General features: G+C 34.4%; 1 protein-coding gene and 1 pseudogene across 1 annotated transcript; both read right to left on the bottom strand.

Annotated features, from left to right (window-relative positions):
• LOC114744960 (calmodulin) lies at positions 1–2,278 on the bottom strand. The gene is made up of 2 exons (XM_028933096.1): positions 2,064–2,278; positions 1–866 (listed from the first exon to the last, which is right to left on the bottom strand). Exons 1-2 carry the CDS (start codon positions 2,137–2,139, stop codon positions 493–495), a joined length of 450 nt encoding a protein of 149 aa, XP_028788929.1. The 5' UTR covers positions 2,140–2,278; the 3' UTR covers positions 1–492.
• A 13,403-nt stretch (positions 2,279–15,681) lies between these two features.
• Positions 15,682–18,466, bottom strand: LOC114744962 (probable U3 small nucleolar RNA-associated protein 11; annotated as a pseudogene).
• Positions 18,467–20,681: the final 2,215 nt, after the last annotated feature.

Here is a 20,681-nt window from a genome sequence, read left to right as displayed (position 1 = left end):
TAGGGTAAAATGGAGTGAAATAACCATTAAAACCTGGGAGACAATGACTAGGCAAACTAGAAGGACGCAATATCATAATCGACAGCTAATCTTACAGATATATGTTGCAAGGGTTGGATTTAAAAACATCAAATTGATAAACATTAAAAAAAGAAGGGGGGAAAAAGGTCGAGGGGAACTAGGGTACTAAATATTATGTGGGTAAGACTTAAATTTCTTATGTCCTTGCTACCAAATTCCTTGATTAAGATATGTCAAGTGTATGACTTTGAAGTAATAACATGACAGATGTATGAATCAACTGGAGAATCATACACTTTTGTATGAACCATATCCTGGCATATTATTCTTGAAAACCCGTACACACTTGATCATATTTTAATTGAAGAATCTGACAAGGATATAAAAGAACTGCATACAAATTTTTCCATGTTATATATCTCGAGCGTTTTGGTTCTTTTCATAAATATAGCTTCTAGGAGAATGAAATGGTCACTTGGCCATCATCACCTTAACGAACTCCTCATAGTTGATTTGGCCATCACCATCAACATCGGCCTCACGAATCATCTCATCAACTTCTTCATCAGTAAGCTTCTCTCCAAGGTTGGTCATCACATGGCGGAGCTCAGCAGCAGAAATGAACCCGTTCTGATCCTTGTCAAAAACTCGGAATGCCTCTTTCAGCTCCTCCTCAGAATCAGTATCCTTCATCTTTCGGGCCATAAGGTTTAGAAATTCAGGGAAGTCAATGGTACCATTACCATCAGCATCTACTTCATTAATCATGTCTTGAAGCTCTGCTTCAGTTGGGTTCTGCCCCAATGACCGCATAACAGTTCCCAGCTCCTTGGTTGTAATGCAACCTGAAACATTATGTGAGCATTCAACAGCAGACTCTAGTTTTTGTGATCATAGACAGAAAAAAGATGCTCACAAACTATACCAAACTATCGATGTCAATAAAATGCAACTAAGGAAACAACGAGTGATGTCTCTCCATGTAACATTTGAAAGTTATGTACAAGAGCTGAGCATGGGTAAGTTGATATAACCAAAGCTGTGACTTTCTCACGTCAACAAGGAAAGGCCTTACTAGGCCCAGGTTCAACAGCGTTGCAACCCTTTAGAAATCAAATGCCAGTGCCTGAAGTTCGGCTCCAGGCCTCTAGGTCTGGCATTGTATTGGCCTTCAATTTAAATATGCGAAATTAGGGAGGTTCAGAAAACATCACAAACCAAGAGTAACGCAATCATATTATATTCCAACTCACGCGCTCTCTCATAGCCAATAAAAACACGCGCTCTCACTTCACCTAAAAGCAAGAACCACGCGCTCTCTTTCCTTGTTTATATTTGCCCAAAGACAGAACGACAAAAGTGGGAGACATGCAAAGTCTGTTTTTCTGGCCCCATTACATATATGCTTACAAGTTATTCAGATCACACATCAACATGAATATTAATATAGTGAAATATAACATCTATAAGATATAACATAATATATTCATTTGTCAGAGTCGGCTGTGGGAGACTCATTCCAGACTAGACTACGTGTATAGTTGCGAAAGAAAAAAGTGGAGAAAATGTAACCCGACCATTCTTTGCTGAAGCAGACTAATCTGCACATGCGAAGACCCACGCAATTTTTTCTCATATTCCTTCAGGCAACGAAAGATTTTGAAAACAAAGAGAGCCAATTTATAATACCAGTCAAATCAAAAACTAAGACGTAGAATAATCCTAATAAAAGGCAATATTGAACCCTCCACTCTTCTCATCCACGGAATTTTCACGTCAACCAAGCACAGGTAAAAGGGGGAAATTATATCACCGCTAATCAGGAAATGAAAATATCACCTAGATTTATACAAATATGAAACAGCCACAGATTCAAATCAACCAAAACCAGTTCTAATCAACAGCGCCAAATAACTCTTCCAACTCAACAATCGTGTTAATCTTCTCTTACAAGAAGCACCAACAGCTGGAAAAACACATCTAGAAGAACACATAGATCTAGGAAAAACCGGTCAAATCGAAGCAGAGAAAGAGACACAAACCGTCGCCATCCTTATCAAACAAGCTGAAGGCCTCCTTGAACTCAGCGATCTGTTCATCGGTGAGCTGATCGGCCATTGTTCGCTTCCTCTCTGAAAGAGAAATCGCTCTAACTTCCTTCAAGAGAACTCTGTGTCCGTTTTAACGATGAAAGAAAGAGAGAGCGAGGCACCCAAAAGCAAGAGCCCTTTAATTTCTCTTCGGACAGGAACTGCCGTTTTAATAGGAGCTCGTCGGTTATTGCCATCGAATCATAATTCACTGTTCAACTTTTTTTTTTTTGGGTTGAAAGACGGGTTGACCTTTACTCGTATTCTCCTTTTGCCCTCTAACCTTGTCCACAATTGCCCGCGGCCTCTATCTCTTTACCGCCTTTTTCCCTGTATTTTTCTCTTCCGTTTCAGCCTCCGTAAGTCACAGAAAAGTTTGTTTATAAATATTAATAAATCACCTTATAAGGTTGTTAATCACTTTTTAATAATTTTACACGTACCAAATATAATAAAAAGAGTGAGAGAAAATGTATAGCATATTTTTTTAATAACCTTCATTTAATAGGGATAAATATAAAAAATTTCATGCAAATAATTTACATATAAAAACTGGGTGATACTTTGAGTAGATTAATAAAAGTCTCCAAAAAGAATTATAGTCACCAAAATATCTCATAACAAGTTGGCAGCTTATAAGAAAATGACAAGTCCTATTCATTTATGGTGACTTTTTGAGGGTGTTTGGATGAAACCAGACCATGGTTTGGAGAGTAATTTCTAGAGAATAGGTTTTGTAAAAAAAATGATTTTGAGAAATTAGAGTGTTTAGATAGTTGTTACTAAAAGCACTTTTTACATGTGCAAATTACTAAAAAAGACATAAGTTAATATGATAATTATATAAGGGATAGATTTTATAATATATTTTGCTTTGAAGAAATAAAATTGTTAATAAAATTAATAAATAATTAATATGTGTATATATTTATAAATTATAAGATTAAATAGTGAAAGACTGAGCGTGGAATGAAGAATGAGGGGTCAATTATGAGGGCTGCTTTGTCATATGCTGTTGGGCTCATACCAACGTCTAGAAAATTTGAGCTATAAGCAACTTCAAACTACTTCCACTATCCCAAACCATGGTTTCACATTTTTTTTCTCCCTGTTTGGCTGACTTCTTCCCTAAACTATGGTTTGGGTCCCCAAACATGGTTTGAGGAGACATCCAAACAAGCCTTTGATCATTACATTTATACAAGGAGATTTCATCGTGACTTTCTTTATTATTTTTTTTGGTTTTCCGTGCATATTATTATTACTGTCGTTGCTTATCTTTTTGGGTTGGTTTGAGTATTTTTCGTAGGCATTTCTGACGGACATGAGGCTAACAATGTTACATTTCACCGAAACCATAAGATTAATTTTAAATTAGTTTAAAAAGTAAAGTTGCATCTTACACTCTGATTTCATTTTTCAAGTGCATGTAACATCCTAATTTTTTGTATGGTCAAGGGTGCAACCAACACTTAGATTTTATTATTGTGTCCATTCAGCATTCTAATCTTATTTTTTATGTATTTAGCATCCTGGATACCAAATGTAACTAAAATAATAAAATTGGGGGGCCAAACGTTCTAAAAATAACATTGAAATGTTGAATATATCATATAAAAAATCAAAGCATTGAATGCATTTAAAAAAGGGAAAATTTCACTTTAGGACCGCAGAAGATAATTAATTTCAAAGAGCCCCCAAAACTTTCTGAAACTTCACTGCAGGACCAAGGGGGTAAACTGATATTAATTCCACAAAGAAAATGACGTTATTGCCCCTCATAATACTTATTGCAGGGTGACATGTAAATGGACTAATTTCAGTTGTAAATAAAGGTATGTATGTTGCAAATTGACTAGTCTCATTTGCAAATGAGCTCTCTCACATTTATTCACTTACAGGCACCTTTTTCAGGTGAATGAGGTGATATGTAAATGAACTAATTCTAATTGTAAATAAATGTATGTATGTTGCAAATTGACTAATTCCACTTGCAAATGGGCGCTCCCACACTTGTTCACTCACGGAGACCTTTTTCAGGTGAAGGAAGTGACATGTAAATGGACTAATTCCAGTTGTAAATAAATATATGTATGTTGCAAATTGTCTAGTCCCACTTGCAAATGGGCTGTCCCACACTTGTTCACCCAGACACATTCTTCAGGTGAAGAAGGTAATATGTAAATGGACTAATTTTAATTGTAAATATATCTATACATGTTGTAAATTATCTAACCTCACTTGCAAATGGGTTCTCCCATACTTGTTCACATGAGGGGCAATAGGGTCATTTTCTTTGTGAAATTAATATCAGTTTGCCCCCTTGGTCCTGCAGTGAAATTTCAGAAAGTTTTGAGGGTTTTTTGAAATTAATTATCTTCTGCGGTCCTATAATGAAATTTCCCCTTTAAAAAAAGATAAGGTCCGCGGATGATCCACTGGAGAGGGGCGATTGAATCGCCTGCCGCGTTTTCTTCAGAGAACATCGACACGTGTCAGCCCAAAGAGAGTCCAGATATTGTACGGCCTACCGTAGTCGCATCACAACCGTATGTGAAACTTTTTTTTTTTTGCCAACCAAGTGTATGTGAAACTTACCGCACCTGAATCCCCCTACTATTTCCCCGAAAATAGCTGAAACACGGTTTGTTTGTTTGTTTTTTAGACTAATGAAACACGGACACGGTTAATATTTTGTTGCCCCCATGAAACGCGGTTAATATATAGGCAGAGAAAGTCCTCCGCGAGACCTGTTCGTGACGGATGCGTCGTCACGAGAATAGCTTGTTAACCCAAAATATTAATATACTCTCTTCGGTTTTAAATATAAAATTTATTTTACAGTATAAATTATATTATAAATTATAAAATAAATTTTATATTTATACTATAAAATGAGTTTTATATCTAGAACTGAAAAAATATTTATTATATTCTTTTAATAATTTTAAAATAAATAAATTTTTGACCAAAATTGAGGTGATTTGAGTCTTATAAGACAATATTTATACGTTACTTAAAAAATTTATTTTAATTAATGACTTTATTTGTCTAAAATAAATACAGTGGGTTCCAATTAAATTTTTATTTTACTTTTAATTATATTATATTATATTTCAATCTTTTTTTTGACACACCGGAAAAAATATTATATTTCAATCTAATGATTTTTGTATGAAATATTCTCCAGTCCTAAATACAAAACTTTTTTATAGTGTAAATTATACTAAAAAAATTTATTTTTTGGGACTGGAGGAGTATAAACTTCATAGTGACTTCTATATTTTTTTAAAAAAAATTTTTTAACTGCATATAACCTATATGAAGTCATTGAATTATCTATAAATAACTAGAGCAAAAGCTTTTAGCTTTTTCACTTTTATGTGTTATTTTACTTCCTCCAACTAAAATTATCCTTTTATTAAGAAAAAAGTGGTGAGATTTGTTTTTTAATGACTAAAAGATATTTGTGAAAATGAAAATACAAAAAGTTGGATGTGTACAATAAAGTTGCGATATTGAGAATTATCGTACATGCATATGTTCATAATATTATTAATTATCAAAAATAAACAATTCATTTGTATAAATTTATTTTTTACCAGAATTTTTGTATAAATAACTTTTTGTATTTATACTTAAATAATTTCGTTCATATCATTCAAATTTATGCTGGTACTTTTATGAAACTTATTAACCCAACCTTCCCTCATAATTTTTTATCTAATATATTTTTTGGGTGAACTATATATTTTATGTTAACGGTCTCTATTGATTAGTTAATCTCAATGCAAATGCATGTTATAGTTTTAAATTTCAACAAATGATCAATAAAGGAAATCCTGTTATGTGCATAATGCTTAGTAAATAATCAGATAATTTAATTTTGTGATTGATTTTATTAGCATAAATGATAATATAAAATATATATAATACCACTTCCGGTCTTTAATATAAGAACGAAATTAATTTGAGTAGATTAAAAAAATTAATTAAGTTAGTTGCTTGTAATAAATATATATTATATTCTTTAAAATACCTTTAATAATCAAGTGTCATTTGATAAAATATTTAAGATGGGCAACTATTATAAAGAATTTTAAAAATAAATAAATATAAAAGATAAAATAAATTAAATCTTATATTTAAAATTATATTAAAAGTTAAATAAACTTTTGTATTAAGAAGCGGTCGTACAACCTTTTGGCCAATTACACTGTAGAGATGGGGACCTGCGGTTGATACGCAGCCTGTTCCAAGACACCGTAATACAACCCTTCAAAGTCCACCCAGCCATCCCACCTATATGGTCTCTTCCGGCAAAAATCATTATTCTTTTTTTTTTTTTCATTTTATATTTTATTAGATGATTGATATTATCCTCTGATGCCAAATGGACACGTTGATTCCTTACGCGGTTTGAACGCGGAGAGGTGATCACCTAGGCCCACGTTGTCTGCCACGTCTGACCTCCTCGCTCTTCGGCGGGCACGTCAAAATATCGAAAAAAGTTGATATAAATAGTAATAATTGTTATTATTATTCAACTACTCTTACACTTGTTTAATTATAATTTATAAAATATGAGATAAGTATGTAAAAAAATATTTTATTTTATATAAAACGTAATTATATAAACACTTACAATGGCAGGTCTAAACGAGCACTTGCAAGAATTTGGAAACCAATATTATCCATCAACACGCCATCTTCTTTTTTTCTATCTCTTTCCTTCTCATAATAATTGTACTAGCTTATTTTATGTTATTGTAAATTATGTATCCTGCAATAATTTACAAATTTTTCTTAACATATGCAATTAATAAAATAGTTTAATAAAAGAAAATATAAATATGAGAAACAAATAAATTGAGTTGTTATAGTTAGAATAAAACTCAACTCCCAGCTAACTCGTGTATAGGCAATGGTTAATTAATACTCATTTGGTTCTTAATGTAAAATTAATTTAATTAATTTGACTGGATTAAAAAATTAGATAAGTTAGTTAATTACAAAAACTGTAACTTGTTTTTTCTAAAATACCATAATCATGTTCTTTAATATCTTCCTTCCATCTACTACTTAATTATAATTGAGTGAGTATCAATAAAAATAATTTTAAAAAAATGATAGATATGAAACATAAGCTTGTTAACTCAATAATCAGACCCTACATTAAGAATGAGAGGAGAATTATGTTGTTTAAGCTATATAAATATATAAAACACGGAGATTACATTTTATGATCTATCAGTCCGCGACTTTCTTTGCCACCTGACATTTCTCCATGAAATTTCAACAATATCTATTCGGAAATTTTCACGACGGTTATCTACAGGGGCTTTGAGTCAGCGTACACGAGGAGTTCAAATTAATGTTGGTCGATTAGTATGCGCAAAATATATAAACGTCCGCCAAGACTTCCCATCGCCAAGTAATAACGTAGATGCAGACATTTATCATTACTACTTCTAATTTTTACTATAACAGCTAATTAACTAATTTAAGTAGATTAATAAAACTAGTTAAGTTAGTTATTTATAATAAATAGATGTTGTTTTTCTTAAAATATCATTACTAATTAAGCGTATTAGTTAAAACTACCATTATTACAATGACTGTTTTTTTTTTAAATAAATAAATACGAAAGACAATAGATTGGAGTGTTATATTTAAAACCAAAATCATAATCAAACGAGTTCTTATAATAGTACGGAGGACGTAAGTAATATGATACTACCTTATGGTTAGGAGTATTAGTTAGTCTCTCGCATGTGGAAATTGTATATGCACTTGGTGCATTTTCTTGATGATGAAATAATCCTCTTGCATGAGAAGATGGTGAGTTGCATCCCTCACAAGCCACGCAAGTTTAACACCCCCCCCCCATTTTCAATTTAAAAAAATAATAATAAACCCATGTCTAACTTGATTAGGCTAAATTAAATGGCGAAAGTTCTTGTCCATCAATAAGTGATTAAACTTTCATTTAATACTTTTTTTATACTTCTATAAAACAAATATAATCAAAGAGGATTAGGCTAAATTAAATGGCGAAAGTCCTTGTCCATCAATAAGTGATTAAACTTTCATTTAATACTTTTTTTATACTTCTATAAAACAAATATAATCAAAGAGGGTTCATCTTTTACACCTAAATTATATCTCAAAGCAAATTGTTTTCTCGTCATGATGGAAGAAGCTCCGGGTCTTAAAAAGGCATAGTTAATTCCAGGTGCTGGTTTTTGTATATTCAACCAAAAAAGTACTTTGTTACTTTCTGGCCAAATTAAATATAACATTCTTGCTATATATCAATAAACATGTGCTTAAGTTGCTAAAAAAAAAAAAACAAGTGCTTAAATTCCTACAACTTGTTACTGCACATGATCTGACAAAAAGCCAAGAGCTTATAAGCACTCCAAACCTCGTCTCATAAAAGAGGTCATGGGTTCTATGTCCCATGCTGTCCGTTAGTGGTGGGTGTACATGGGTGTGTGTGGGTTCTCTTCCCTATGATCGGGGTTTTAAATTCTTCATGTGAAAAAAAAAAAAAAAATCCGACAAAAAGTTTGGTTTTTTTCAGAATTAACCATTCCACCTCTTAATGTGCAGGTTTTTGTAATAAAACCTCTCCCAAAATGAAGCCTACTACTAATAAGTACCAACAAAATGCAATATTTAGTGCCTGTTTAATTTAGCGGTTTAATGGTGGAGGTTTTAAGTGACTCTGATGAACATAAAAGTAACATATTTAGAAAATTACGGTCCTAAATTCACATTATCCTGACAAGTTCTTTCTCATCCGTTCTCATAATTTTTCCTTAACGATGAATTAAGTTATGTTTCGGCATTCGCATTTGTTCTGGAGAAATGAGAATCAATATATGGAAATATACTAGACTCAATTATCTGGCAACATGAATTTGAGTAGATCGATCTGCTGAAACAATCAAATCTATGCATACGACTATGGTTTTTCTTTTTTCCCCTTTTGGGTGATTATTTTCTGTCCACTTCCTTAATTATCCCCTCATTTTTCTCTATTTTCCGAAAGAAAAAGACTTGTGTGTACCTATTGATGATTTCTGGGGCAATTAAATCCCAGATTGGACGTCCCAAGAGCTATCTGATGGACGAAGAGCAAAACCTTAAAGATCTTTCCAAACATTAACGCTTGGGCTAGCAGCAATAGCAATCTCTTCCGCCCCAACGGCCACTTGAACATACCCTTCCTCACCAACCTTGCCCTTCTCCAACTGCATATATAGTTCCGCACCAGTAAAGAGAAATTACAAAAATTAGCCTTGGTGATCAAAGAGAACTGCTTCAAAAATTGTACATATGCATGCAGATATAATCTTAGACTACTGTGACATGAACCCTGTCAAGAAATATGATCAAGCTAACTATAGACGCATCTTAGCCTAATTTTTGTTGGAGCACCCCAAAAGAGAAATGTGTGGTTACGATCGTGGTGTCTGTGATTTCCTCTCTTCGTTCCCTCGATCGTCTCTCTTATCGGTCTCAAGTTTCTGAGGTTTCTATTTGCTCTACTCTCTCTTAGTAATCAAATGGTTACTCAGCTTCACAAGTTGAGTTGGCGTTCCCCTGCGGTGACAACTTGGGTTCCACTGACCTCACTATGCGTCTGATAAAGCTGAATTTAGAGACTTCATCTTTGCCTTGTACCACGCTTACTTGATTAACCTTTTCTGTGGTCTTTGTGGCTTAACTAGAATTAGAAAATGAGTGATATTACTACCTCCGGTATTTAATATAAGGCCTCATTTAACTTTTATTTTAGTCCTCAATATAATACTATAATCTATTTTATCTCTCTCTTTTTTTTAAGATAGTCCTTCTAATATGATAGTTTTAACTAATGAATTTGATTGGCAAGGATCTTTTAGGAAAAACAACACGTATTTATTACAAATAATTAACTTAATTTATTTTCTTAATCTACTCAAAATAGTTAACTAGCTCTTATATTTAGGACTGGAGATAGTATATGATAGTTGCACCCCTTATATCTTGCGGCTGTTAGCAGCATTCTTGTTTTGTTTACCTTGTTATATCGATGATTAAGAACATAGGGTGCTATTATCCTTCGAAGAGTATGTGAAAATCTTTGAAGGCTTTCTTCAGCGTATGTTTTTGTTTAATTTTTCAACGTTGCACTTTTTTTTTTTTTCTTTTGTGAATATAAACTGGATAAGCAAAAAGGGATTACAACGTGTCTCCCTCGTCACTTTCCACCTCTGGACACAAAGGTGGAACTTGATGAAAGATACAAAAAATACTGTTAGCAGTATGAGAGTATCTAGCTAGGAAGTCCATCGTACGTGGCACTTCCTAAATGAGACAGATGTAGTAGTGGGAAAATATGTTATATCTATTTTTTTTTATAAAGAATTCTATCTGTAATAAACCGTAATTCGAGGGAAAAAATAGGTGAAGGGTGAAAAGGTATGTAAATTTTGTAATGCGAGATATAATCCTTTATAATTAAAATTTGTTAATGTTTTAGGCCTTTAAAATAATTATAAATTTTTAAAATGTTAACAAATATTTTTTATATTGTATAATTTAAAATTTTTTTCTCCATATAATTTATTGTATTTGTCATCCCATACCTGAGGCTAGTAGATCTTTCAAGGCATTCGGCGTGAAATTAATGCTGAAAAGAAGTTTAAAAAAAAATTGTAATTTATTGGATTTTTCAAATCAACTTAGCCTTCTTTTTGGGCCACAAATCATGAGCCTTTTTTCTGGAATCCCTTGGGGCCCAAGGCCCAAATTTCCTAAAAGAGGCATTCAAACACGCAATAATCAAATTCATGATAACGAGCGCAAGAGTTAAGCAATTCGCACGTGCCCTTCACGTGCGAATTCCTTCGCGGCTTAGCCGTAAGCCGACAATATTTTCATGGGGTTTTGGATTCCGAGAAGGAGAGGACTCTCCTGTCCCCTATAATAGCATCACGGGCCAAAAGCCCAGCTGCTGAATGCAAGAATAAACGGATAAAACGATAGGGGAGCTGCGCAGGACTACAACACTATCTCTTTCCGACTATCTTCAAGAATCAAGCCTGTTCAGGTAATTCATTTCCCTTTCCATTCTTGCTCAAGTTTTCTGAATTCATATTTTCATATTAAACACATTGTGGATAACACTACTTTTTCGAGCCTGTTGCAGTTCTCTCTGTTTCCATACTGGGTTTTCTACCGGAATTTACCTCTTCATGCAGATGACTTATATTGATTAAATATGCAGTTAGTTGTACACCCTTCCATGCAAATATTTAGCCTCGCTCCGTTTTAGTTGTTCTTCGGGCCACTCTTGTGGGCGGGGATTGACTGAAGGAGACAAGTAGTTGATTAGTTTCTTGCACTTGGTTTACATTTTTATAATTTTTAGGGATAATCTGGGTGATATACACTGACTTCCTTTTCTTAGCATATTGAGTGGAGCTTTTTGGAGGGAACATGAAGTGATTCTGGAATTTTGTTTTTGTTTTTGTTTTGTTAGAAAACCCACACAAATGGGATCTCAAGCAATCCGTGAGTGGGCAGGAATCAATACATTTGCTCCTGCTACGCAGACAAAGTTGCTTGAACTGCTGGGAAAAATCAAACAAGAGGTTTTTAATTTTTGCCTCAAATTCATGTCCTCGTCAAGACAATCACTCAAGCATACACATTATATATGTTTCAAGAATGCACTTTTATCCGCAATTGTTTGGTTATGCTTTATAAGCTCTTTTGTTAGTAACAAGTTTCTTTGGTTTATTTGAACTTCCTTCGTGATTTGTTGTAGAATGTGAACACTCTGACTATACTTGTGATGGGCAAAGGTGGTGTTGGAAAATCTTCAATTGTGAACTCCATCATTGGCGAAAAAGTCGTTTCTATCAGTCCTTTTCAGGTATAGATTAGCTAGTTTTCTCTCATGTTGCACTCAGTCTTTGTAGCTTCTTGTCATAGTAAAATGTGTCATTCTTGACAAGTCGGAAGGACCGAGACCTGTGATGGTATCTCGAACAAGAGCAGGATTTACGTTAAACATTATTGACACTCCTGGTCTCATAGAAGGAGGATACATCAATGTTATGGCACTGGACATTATAAAAAGGTATGTCAGAGGCGGAGCATGCTCTCATCACTTCACTTGTAAAGTACGTTTATGGTTTAATTTGAATTATACATGATCCTTTCTCCTCACTCGCTTCATTTTCTTTACATGGGATCTGGGTTTGTGTGAGTAGTTTCCTTTTGAACAAGACCATAGATGTGCTGCTTTATGTGGACCGTTTAGATGCGTATAGAGTGGATAACCTGGATAAGTTGGTTTCCAAGGCCATCACAGATAGTTTTGGTAAAGGAATATGGAAGAAAGCAATAATAGCACTCACACATGGTCAGTTTTCACCGCCAGATGAATTGCTTTATGATGAATTTTCATCCAGAAGATCAGAGGCTCTATTGAAAATTGTTAAATCGGGCGCCCGCTTAAAGAAAGATGCCTCTCAGGTACATTGCTACATTTTAGTGATTGAGTTCCGATACCTGGCCCTATGAACGTGTATCCATACTGTTGTACAATTTTAATTGGTTTAATAATGACGTCAGAAGCTAATATATCTGACTTCATTGAAACTGAGCTTTGAATGGCAAGGACAAACATCGGCCTTTCTTTTAGTTGATTTTATATTATTCAAAGGCTTCCCTTCATCTAGAAACCAGTTTACATGGGTTCTGTTGATAGACACTGGGACAAGTTGTGTAGACAAACCTTCACATTTTGGAGCAGTTTCAAGTTTAAAGGAAAAGTTTTCATGTAATTGCGCTATATATACTGTCTTGGTGTATTTGGTTGGTGCAAAGTATTTGGAGTTTGCCTTGCTTGCGCTTATTTGTTTATTAAGAAATTCACCTTTGGAATTTTCCTTTTCTACCTTGAAGGATTTTACCATTCCTGTTGCTTTGGTTGAGAACAGCGGGAGATGCAAGAAGAATGAGAGCGATGAAAAGGTTAGACATTTATCTCATGATACTTCCTTATATCCTCTTCCAGCTCATTGACCCAAACAGGGGTTGCAGTTGATCTCTGTGTGCGCTTTTCTTGGTGACAGGTTCTTCCAAATGGAACCGCCTGGATTCCTCAGTTAGTCCAAACAATCACAGAAGTAGCATTGAACGGAAGTGAGTCTATTCATGTAGACAAGAAGTTGATTGATGGGCCAAATCCAAATCAAAGAGGAAAGTTGTGGATTCCTCTCATCTTTGTGCTTCAAGTAAGCATTTTGGATTTGGGTGGTTTTTATAGTTTTCTCTGCATATTGAATATTGACAGATAGATTGATAATCCCTTGTTTTCGTATGCCTGTGATCAGTATATCTTCATCATGAAACCCATAGAAGCATTTATCAAGAAGGATATTGCAAACGAGACTAGGCCATCGTGGGAGATAGATGAGTAACGCGGATTTTCTCGCAAAGATCTATTTTTCGTTCTGTTCCTTTGCCTTCATGAAGTTTAGGTTTTCTTTTTTGCCTTCCCCTTTTTGGGCTCTCGTGAGTTTTAGTTTATGCATAGTTTCTGCTTCTCGGTACTCAGAATTTATTGATTGACCGTCTTTTTCATGTTTATGGAATCAATTTCCTGGTGTCTTGTTAGATTCTGATTTCTTTGTAATGCGCCTCAGTCCATCAGTCGACTGACATTGACCACTGTTAAGCTTTCGCATTCTCAAGCTCTTTTCCCGAGGAAGGGTTTTGGTCCCAATAATTTGGCACAAAAACACCATTTAATTCGTCTTATTTCGTCAATTTTGCTTCATATGAAAATTAAATTGTACCAGAAAAACATTTCTTATAATAAATACGTAATCAGACTTTGCACATTATTAATGTCATTGAAATTTAAAAATTGAAATTACATAATTAACCACGGAATCAATAATTTTATGGCATAATTTCATTTTTTGGTAGATAAATAAGTTATCAACAAATTCTAATACACATAATATAACATGCGAAGATTTCATTCAAAAATAAACAACAAACCTACATGACAATGCCACATTAATAGGAAGCACTTCTAAGAAATGGCAAAAATTAAGCGCTCATCCAAGTATAAATAAGTGCACTTGTATTATTCTAATAAGTTTGTCAAACAAGGCAAATTGGTACTTGGCTGTAGAGCTGTCAAAACGGGCCAAATCCATCAGGCCAGTACTTTTAAGTCTTTTTAAGTGGTTTAAAAGGAAATTGAATTTAAAAGGACTAACTCTATATGGCTCAAAAATAAAAGGGCCAACCCTTTAGGGTCAAGGGCTAGCCCTTTTAAACCCGCCTTTTTTTATTATTATTATCAATATATTTATAAAGTTATAGATTAGTCTTTTATGAATAAGTTTAAATTAGAAAAATACTTAGAAGAATCAATATTCAAGCTAGATAATTGCAAAGAATTAAATGTCTTGGACTTGTGGAAGAATAATTAAAATCAATTTTCAATTCTTTCAAAAATGATAGCTGATATTCTTAACATTTTAATCACCATAATAGCTAGTTCATTTACCATTGGTTTACATATCTTGACAAAGTGTAAAACTTTTCTTATTTGAACAAATGTTCAAACTCTTATTTGTACTTATAACTACTCATAGTTTTATTTTGGACAAGGTAAATGAAGACAAAAATCTTAATATTTTTATCACTGAAGAAGAGCTCACTTGTAGTAAAAAACAATCAAATATTACTGATATTGATGATACTGATAAAGATGAAGATAAAGATAATAATGATGTTGATATTGTTAATCTTTAACTGCTAGGTTTTTATCTTTCTGTTTTTTGTATTTTGTTAGATTTTGATTTTTTTTATTTTGGACAATAGTTTATTGCATTTATTTTTTTTTCTATACACCACTAATTTATTTTACTTATATTTATAATTTGAATACAAAATCTTTGAAGTTTTGTTGTTTTATTTTTTATTTTAAAATAATTAAAAAGAATTAAAATTTTAAAAAATAACATAAAAGAGCTAGCTCTTTTAAGCCCTGGGCCCGCATGTTTAAAGGCCGAGCTTTAATAATTAAATAATTTTAAGGTATTTGGGCTTTAAAAGGCCGGTCTTTTTAGACCCTGGCTCTTCAAGAGCTAGCCCTTTAAGGTCAGGCAGGCCTTTATTGACAGTTCTACTTGGCTGCCCACAACATCGCCTGACCACATTGGAAGGCATGTAGCATATTGTACTACCTGCACTTGTATTGGTGAAAACCAATTCCAGCTCTTCGATAACCTTGTACTTTTACGGTATCATCATTAATTCAACTTTCTACTGCATATTGATCCAATGTTAATTAATGTGGGTGATTCAATACTTTGTTTGGATAGGAAAGAAAACAGGGAGAAGAGAAACTTAACGGTATCTCCACAACCCCCCCCCCACCCAAAAAAAAAAAAAAACCACTTTCCCCTTATTTCTCCCTGAAGAAGGGGAAAAGGAAAAATTTACCCCTCAGGAAGGAAAAACGTCGTCGTCTTCCGATTTTCTATCCTTACTATTTTTCTTCTTATCCAAACAAAAAGTAAAATTCAATGAAATATCAATGTCAACGTTGCAACAAGATACAAATTTGTAATTTTGTATCACAATCCACTAATCCGCTAATGTATACAGGCAAGTTAAGGCTGGACCCAAATGAAACACCTCCAAGGACGGGGCTGGGGTATACCAAAATGTAGGTCAGAGCACTAGGAATTATTATCGTTTTCTCTCAAATCGCCACTTGTACACCGGTCTTGATGTTGGACAGACAATCTCATCTTCACGTAGTTTCCGTTTCCGACCTTTCTTCTGTTTATACAACCCCCCCCCCCCCCAAAAAAAAAGCTTCTTTTAAGCATAATAGAGATACAAATTAGAAACAAAAGCAAATTCAGAACAGAGTATAACAAAATGGCAAATACCTGTAGCTCCTTCTGCATTGCCATATCATTGTATATTCGCTCCAGTTGACTCAGCCTATTCTTCCTTTCTTCTAACCCTCTATAAGAGGCAGCTGTTCGCCTGAACATTTTTGTTAAAAAAAAAAACATTAATTACAGTATATAAGTCATAACAACAGAAGTTTTTTTTTTTTAAAAAAAAGCATTGATAGAAAAGAGAAAAATAAATCTTATTTTCCATTTATCATGCAGTTGTACCTCTTAATCTCGTCAGGAACATCACTTGACTCGAGATTCTTACTTCCCTTAACTTGTGACTTCATCTCTTTAGCTTCCTTCCTACGTAAATATAAAAAATAGATTTAAAACAAAAAGGAGAACTTAACAAGAAATTTAAACAACGAACATATATACACCAGCAATTATGGAATCAAAAAAGACTTTCCTTAATTTTGACAAGGGTTATAACTTTCCGAAATCTAATGTTTTAGAATACACAGAAGGTTCTCTTGCTCTGTTCTTCATTGTTATGACATGAAGAGTTTAAAGTGGAGGATGGAAATAGACTTAAACACAGCTTTAAACCAATTTGCCATTCCCCAATATTATTGCTGTACAAAATAAGCTGGGGGGTATCTGTCTCACCAAACACAAATTCATATATAAGTAATCCCTACCTCTTCGTTTATAAGGAAACAATATCCTCAAGTATGTTTACAAGTCTCTTAACTATAGTGGTCGATGGTTTCATATTCCTACCAGTTATGTTAATCAAAGATATTGCATTCTCTTAATCTTAAACTTTTGTCCACATCTAAATCAGGTACAATGCGTTGATCTAAACTTGGCTTGAGTTGTCAGGCCAAGAGAAGAAAAGCTTAGGTCTAAGTTAACATAAGAACTTGGAAATAAGGAATTTTTCATAAAATTTACAAGGAGCTTCTATCCAATATCAAAAGTCAGTAAAATAATGCGACAAGGCTCTTGAAACACGTTTAACTGAACATGACAAATATGAAATCCATAAAGATAAAGAACACTTATCCAGCTATGCGTGCTTGTTATTGAAATGGGAGCTCAAACCTGTCCTCAGCAAAGTAAATGTGCCCAGACGGTTGGTGATCAACAAAGTGCAATGAAGCAGTTAACTTTTCAACCTTCTGCATGCAAAAATTCATAATTAAGCCCACATGACAATTCCACATAAATTCTTAATAAGAAGAACATTCTAATGCATTGACTTACCTTTCTCTCACTCTGAACTTTTTGAAGAACATATCCTATATCTTGGGTCTTCATCAGCATAAGCTCTTCATGGGTATATTTATTTGCTTCACTCCTAAAGGAAAAAAGCTATCGACTTAATTCGATTCACCAAGTAATTGTGAACAAGTCACTGAAAAAAGCTACAAAACAACTATAAGGTGAGAAATATCCTACTCGGGTCTATGAACTCCATCAACCACTTTTGATCTGATCATTTTGAAATAAAACTCATTGGGTTTCTGAATGCCGCTTTCTCTTTAAGTTTCTGTAGAGCAAGTACAGAAAAAATCATTAGTAGTTAGCAACTGATGTTGGTTAAGCCTGTTATTGTTGTTAATGACAGACTTAATATTGAGAGAGTTAGTAAGAGTTCTCCACTAATTAATCCTTATATCATACAAGGGAAGTAAAAAGGCAGATATGGTGGTTACTTCAGTTATTAATTCTAATTCTCAGCTATCAAGGGAGGTAGGGAGTGAGTTGAAGTTGCCGATCCTTATAATGGTATAATAGAATTATTAAGAAAGCACCTAGCTATGATGGGCGCCAGGATTCCTGCACATCTATATCTAATCTGGACTGCATCGGCAAGATCCAGTCATGTTAACAAATTTCCGAAATCATAATTTTCCCTCTATTTTCATGTTCATTCTATTTCTATTCACTTTCCCTTATTGCAAAGATAAGCATCAACGCAGTTAGACCAATCAAGCAAAATCAGAACGGAAAACAAATCGTACCCGTATAGCCTCCTCTTTTTTATGGAATGCTTTTGCACGGACGACATAGTCTTTGTGCTTTTCGAGAAGGCCAAATTTTTTCCTCGAGGACCTGATAAAATTGCAAACAAACTCAAAAATCCAAACAAACCAATAGCTATCGAATCCATTTTGTAAGGTAAAATAAACATGGAATTTTGTAAACTTACGGCTGAGCACGCTCTTTGTGAGCTCGTCTGGGAATGGCGTTCTTGAAGGAAGACATGTTCAAGTAGAGAGAAGCTGCAATGGCCTAAGCTCAGTCCCGCCTGTGAGCCCGTCTGAGATGTGGCGGTGGCGCCAGAGAGTATTCAGCCGCACGAGGGAACGGCGCCGTGTGAGAGGAGCCGAAGAACGAGCCTCACAGAATGTCCCCAAGAGCCGTCTAAAACCAGTAAATCATGAAAGTGCAAAAAGCCTTCTTAACACGAGGCCCGGCCCAAAATTTGAAAGCCTCTTTTAACCCTTTTTTGGGCCAATTCTTTTAACCCATTTTAAGAATGATAAATACTAACATGTTACAAATTTAAATTTCAACAGCTGACCAAGGTTTAGTAGAAAGAATTAGTTCCTCATAACATGAAAAATCAAAATTTGAATCTCGTTAGAAAAAATACTCACATTTAGTACCAGACAGTGTTTCAAATAGGAGGATACCTATGCTTTAACAAACTAAAAAAAAAATCAATAAATCTTGTTTAATGTCCGATAATGTCTCAAATATAATTGCTTTCAATAGGAGGATATTTATATTTTAGAAAAAAAATTCAATGAAAAATAATTGTCTTAGTTTTAAAATATCAATACAATAAATTAATGAATAATTAAAGTTTATCATCCTTTAAAAAAAACACAAATGCTAATTAAGCGCGGGTATTCCATTTTAATTTTTAGACTCTGGTGTTGCTGGTTTATTGGACATGGAGGATTGTAACATTATTAGATAATAAATAATATACAAATTACATAGAAGCTTTTAAATTTTTTTTGACCAAAGTGCGTTGATATTTTAACATTACAAATGTATAAAAATTACCAAAAAATATGGATATATCAATCAAATATGTTTTTTAAAAAGTACTTGATTAATTTTTCTATTCCCCTCTTTTGTTTCTCGCATCCTTCACGTCCTCCAAACGCGGGGCGTATCATAAAACAAATAGCACAGGGACAGGCACGAGGGACGCGGGACCCATCGCTCCGTTTCGTCCATTTAAACGCCGCCGTCTTATTCAACGCGGGGGTTTCCTAATGGGATCCTCTCTCCCTCAGGTCCAATCATTTCCTGCGAGACAAAAAGAGCTCTCACGCACACCATCGAATCTCAATCCCAATCCCCAGTCTTTCCCGGAAAATTCCTTTTTCTTCCCTAGATTCCCTTCCTCTCCGGCCAACCCTCAATTTCTCTCCCCCCATTTTCAACGCCTAAAATTTACTCTTTGCCACTTCGGAGCTGCCCCTGCTCCGTTAATTTATCACTTTCCGATCCTGGATGCTCCGGTTCTGTTGGGCTCTTCATCGTTATACGTGTGTCTGGGTTGAAGTATGAGTGCTCCGTGGTCCTCCGGAGGTTGTCTATTTGTTGCCTTACCATCTTCCCGTTCGGATTCTCTCGTCTAATTTCAAGTTTGGAGGTAAACTTGTTGTGAAGTGGTGTCTGGTCCTTTTGTTGAAATTCTTGTGAAAATCTTTCCCTTTGCTTATCCAATATGATGCTGGTTATAGCGTCCAATAAACTTTGCCAAATATTTTTTTTTCCTTTTTGGCCTAAAAGATGTAACTAATGACAGCCTGGTTATGGAAGGCTATGCAAGGCTTTTATGCTACTCTATGGATAGAGGGTATCCTTATTGTTTGCACGAGGCAGTCGCTAGCTTAGGTTAGCCGAATTTAAAGACTTAATTCTATTGTTTCTGACCAAAAATTTTTTAAAATTTTTTTTTATACTGTAGTCAGTATAACTATGTATCACGCAAAGAAATTTCCCCCGGGAACTGTCGTGCCAAATAAAGCTCAAGGTGGTGCTGACCAGCTTGCGATTATGACGGATTTGAGTGGATCTGCTGTGAAAAATGCCACACCTGTGGGAGGAAGTGGGAAACAACGATTACGGTGGACGTCAGATCTTCATGACCGTTTTGTGGATGCCATTACTCAACTCGGTGGACCAGATAGTGGGTATCTATTATGAGTATTGTATCGCATCCTTGGAATAATGAGTAGTTATTTTATAGTTAGCATCGGATATAAATTCGTTAAATTCAATGCTTTTTTCTTTAGTTAATTATAATCTTGGAAAAACGTGTATGAATGGGAACGCTTGAAGGAAATATTTGCTGTCCTTCTGATTTTTTCCCTACTATGGATCTACTGCACCTGCCTTGCACTTAACGTAAGTCAGTCGGAGTATGTACAGTATATGTTTGCGTCACTTCGTGCAACATATCGAAGATGCCTTTCCTTTTCTTAAAGTTTTGATAATTTAATTCCTGCAACTTTTGCAACGTTGTTGGTGTATTGATAGATTTTAATTACGCACTTATTGACGACACCATGTTGCACTTCATGGGACACAAAATGGG

This window comes from Neltuma alba, unplaced genomic scaffold (assembly GCF_004799145.2).
Source record: "Neltuma alba isolate B1F8T4 unplaced genomic scaffold, ASM479914v2 tig00004503_pilon, whole genome shotgun sequence".
Taxonomy (NCBI): Eukaryota; Viridiplantae; Streptophyta; class Magnoliopsida; order Fabales; family Fabaceae; genus Neltuma; species Neltuma alba.
This window is presented reverse-complemented; position numbering and strand designations above follow the sequence as displayed.

What these genes read in the sequence shown, in the direction of transcription:
- LOC114744960 (XM_028933096.1), bottom strand. Translation starts at nt 2,139, where the DNA reads ATGGCCGATCAGCTCACCGATGAACAGATCGCTGAGTTCAAGGAGGCC. An exon ending in GTTTGATAAGGATGGCGACG is followed by an intron (nt 867 to 2,063) that starts GTTTGTGTCTCT and finishes ATAATGTTTCAG; the next exon opens with GTTGCATTACAACCAAGGAG.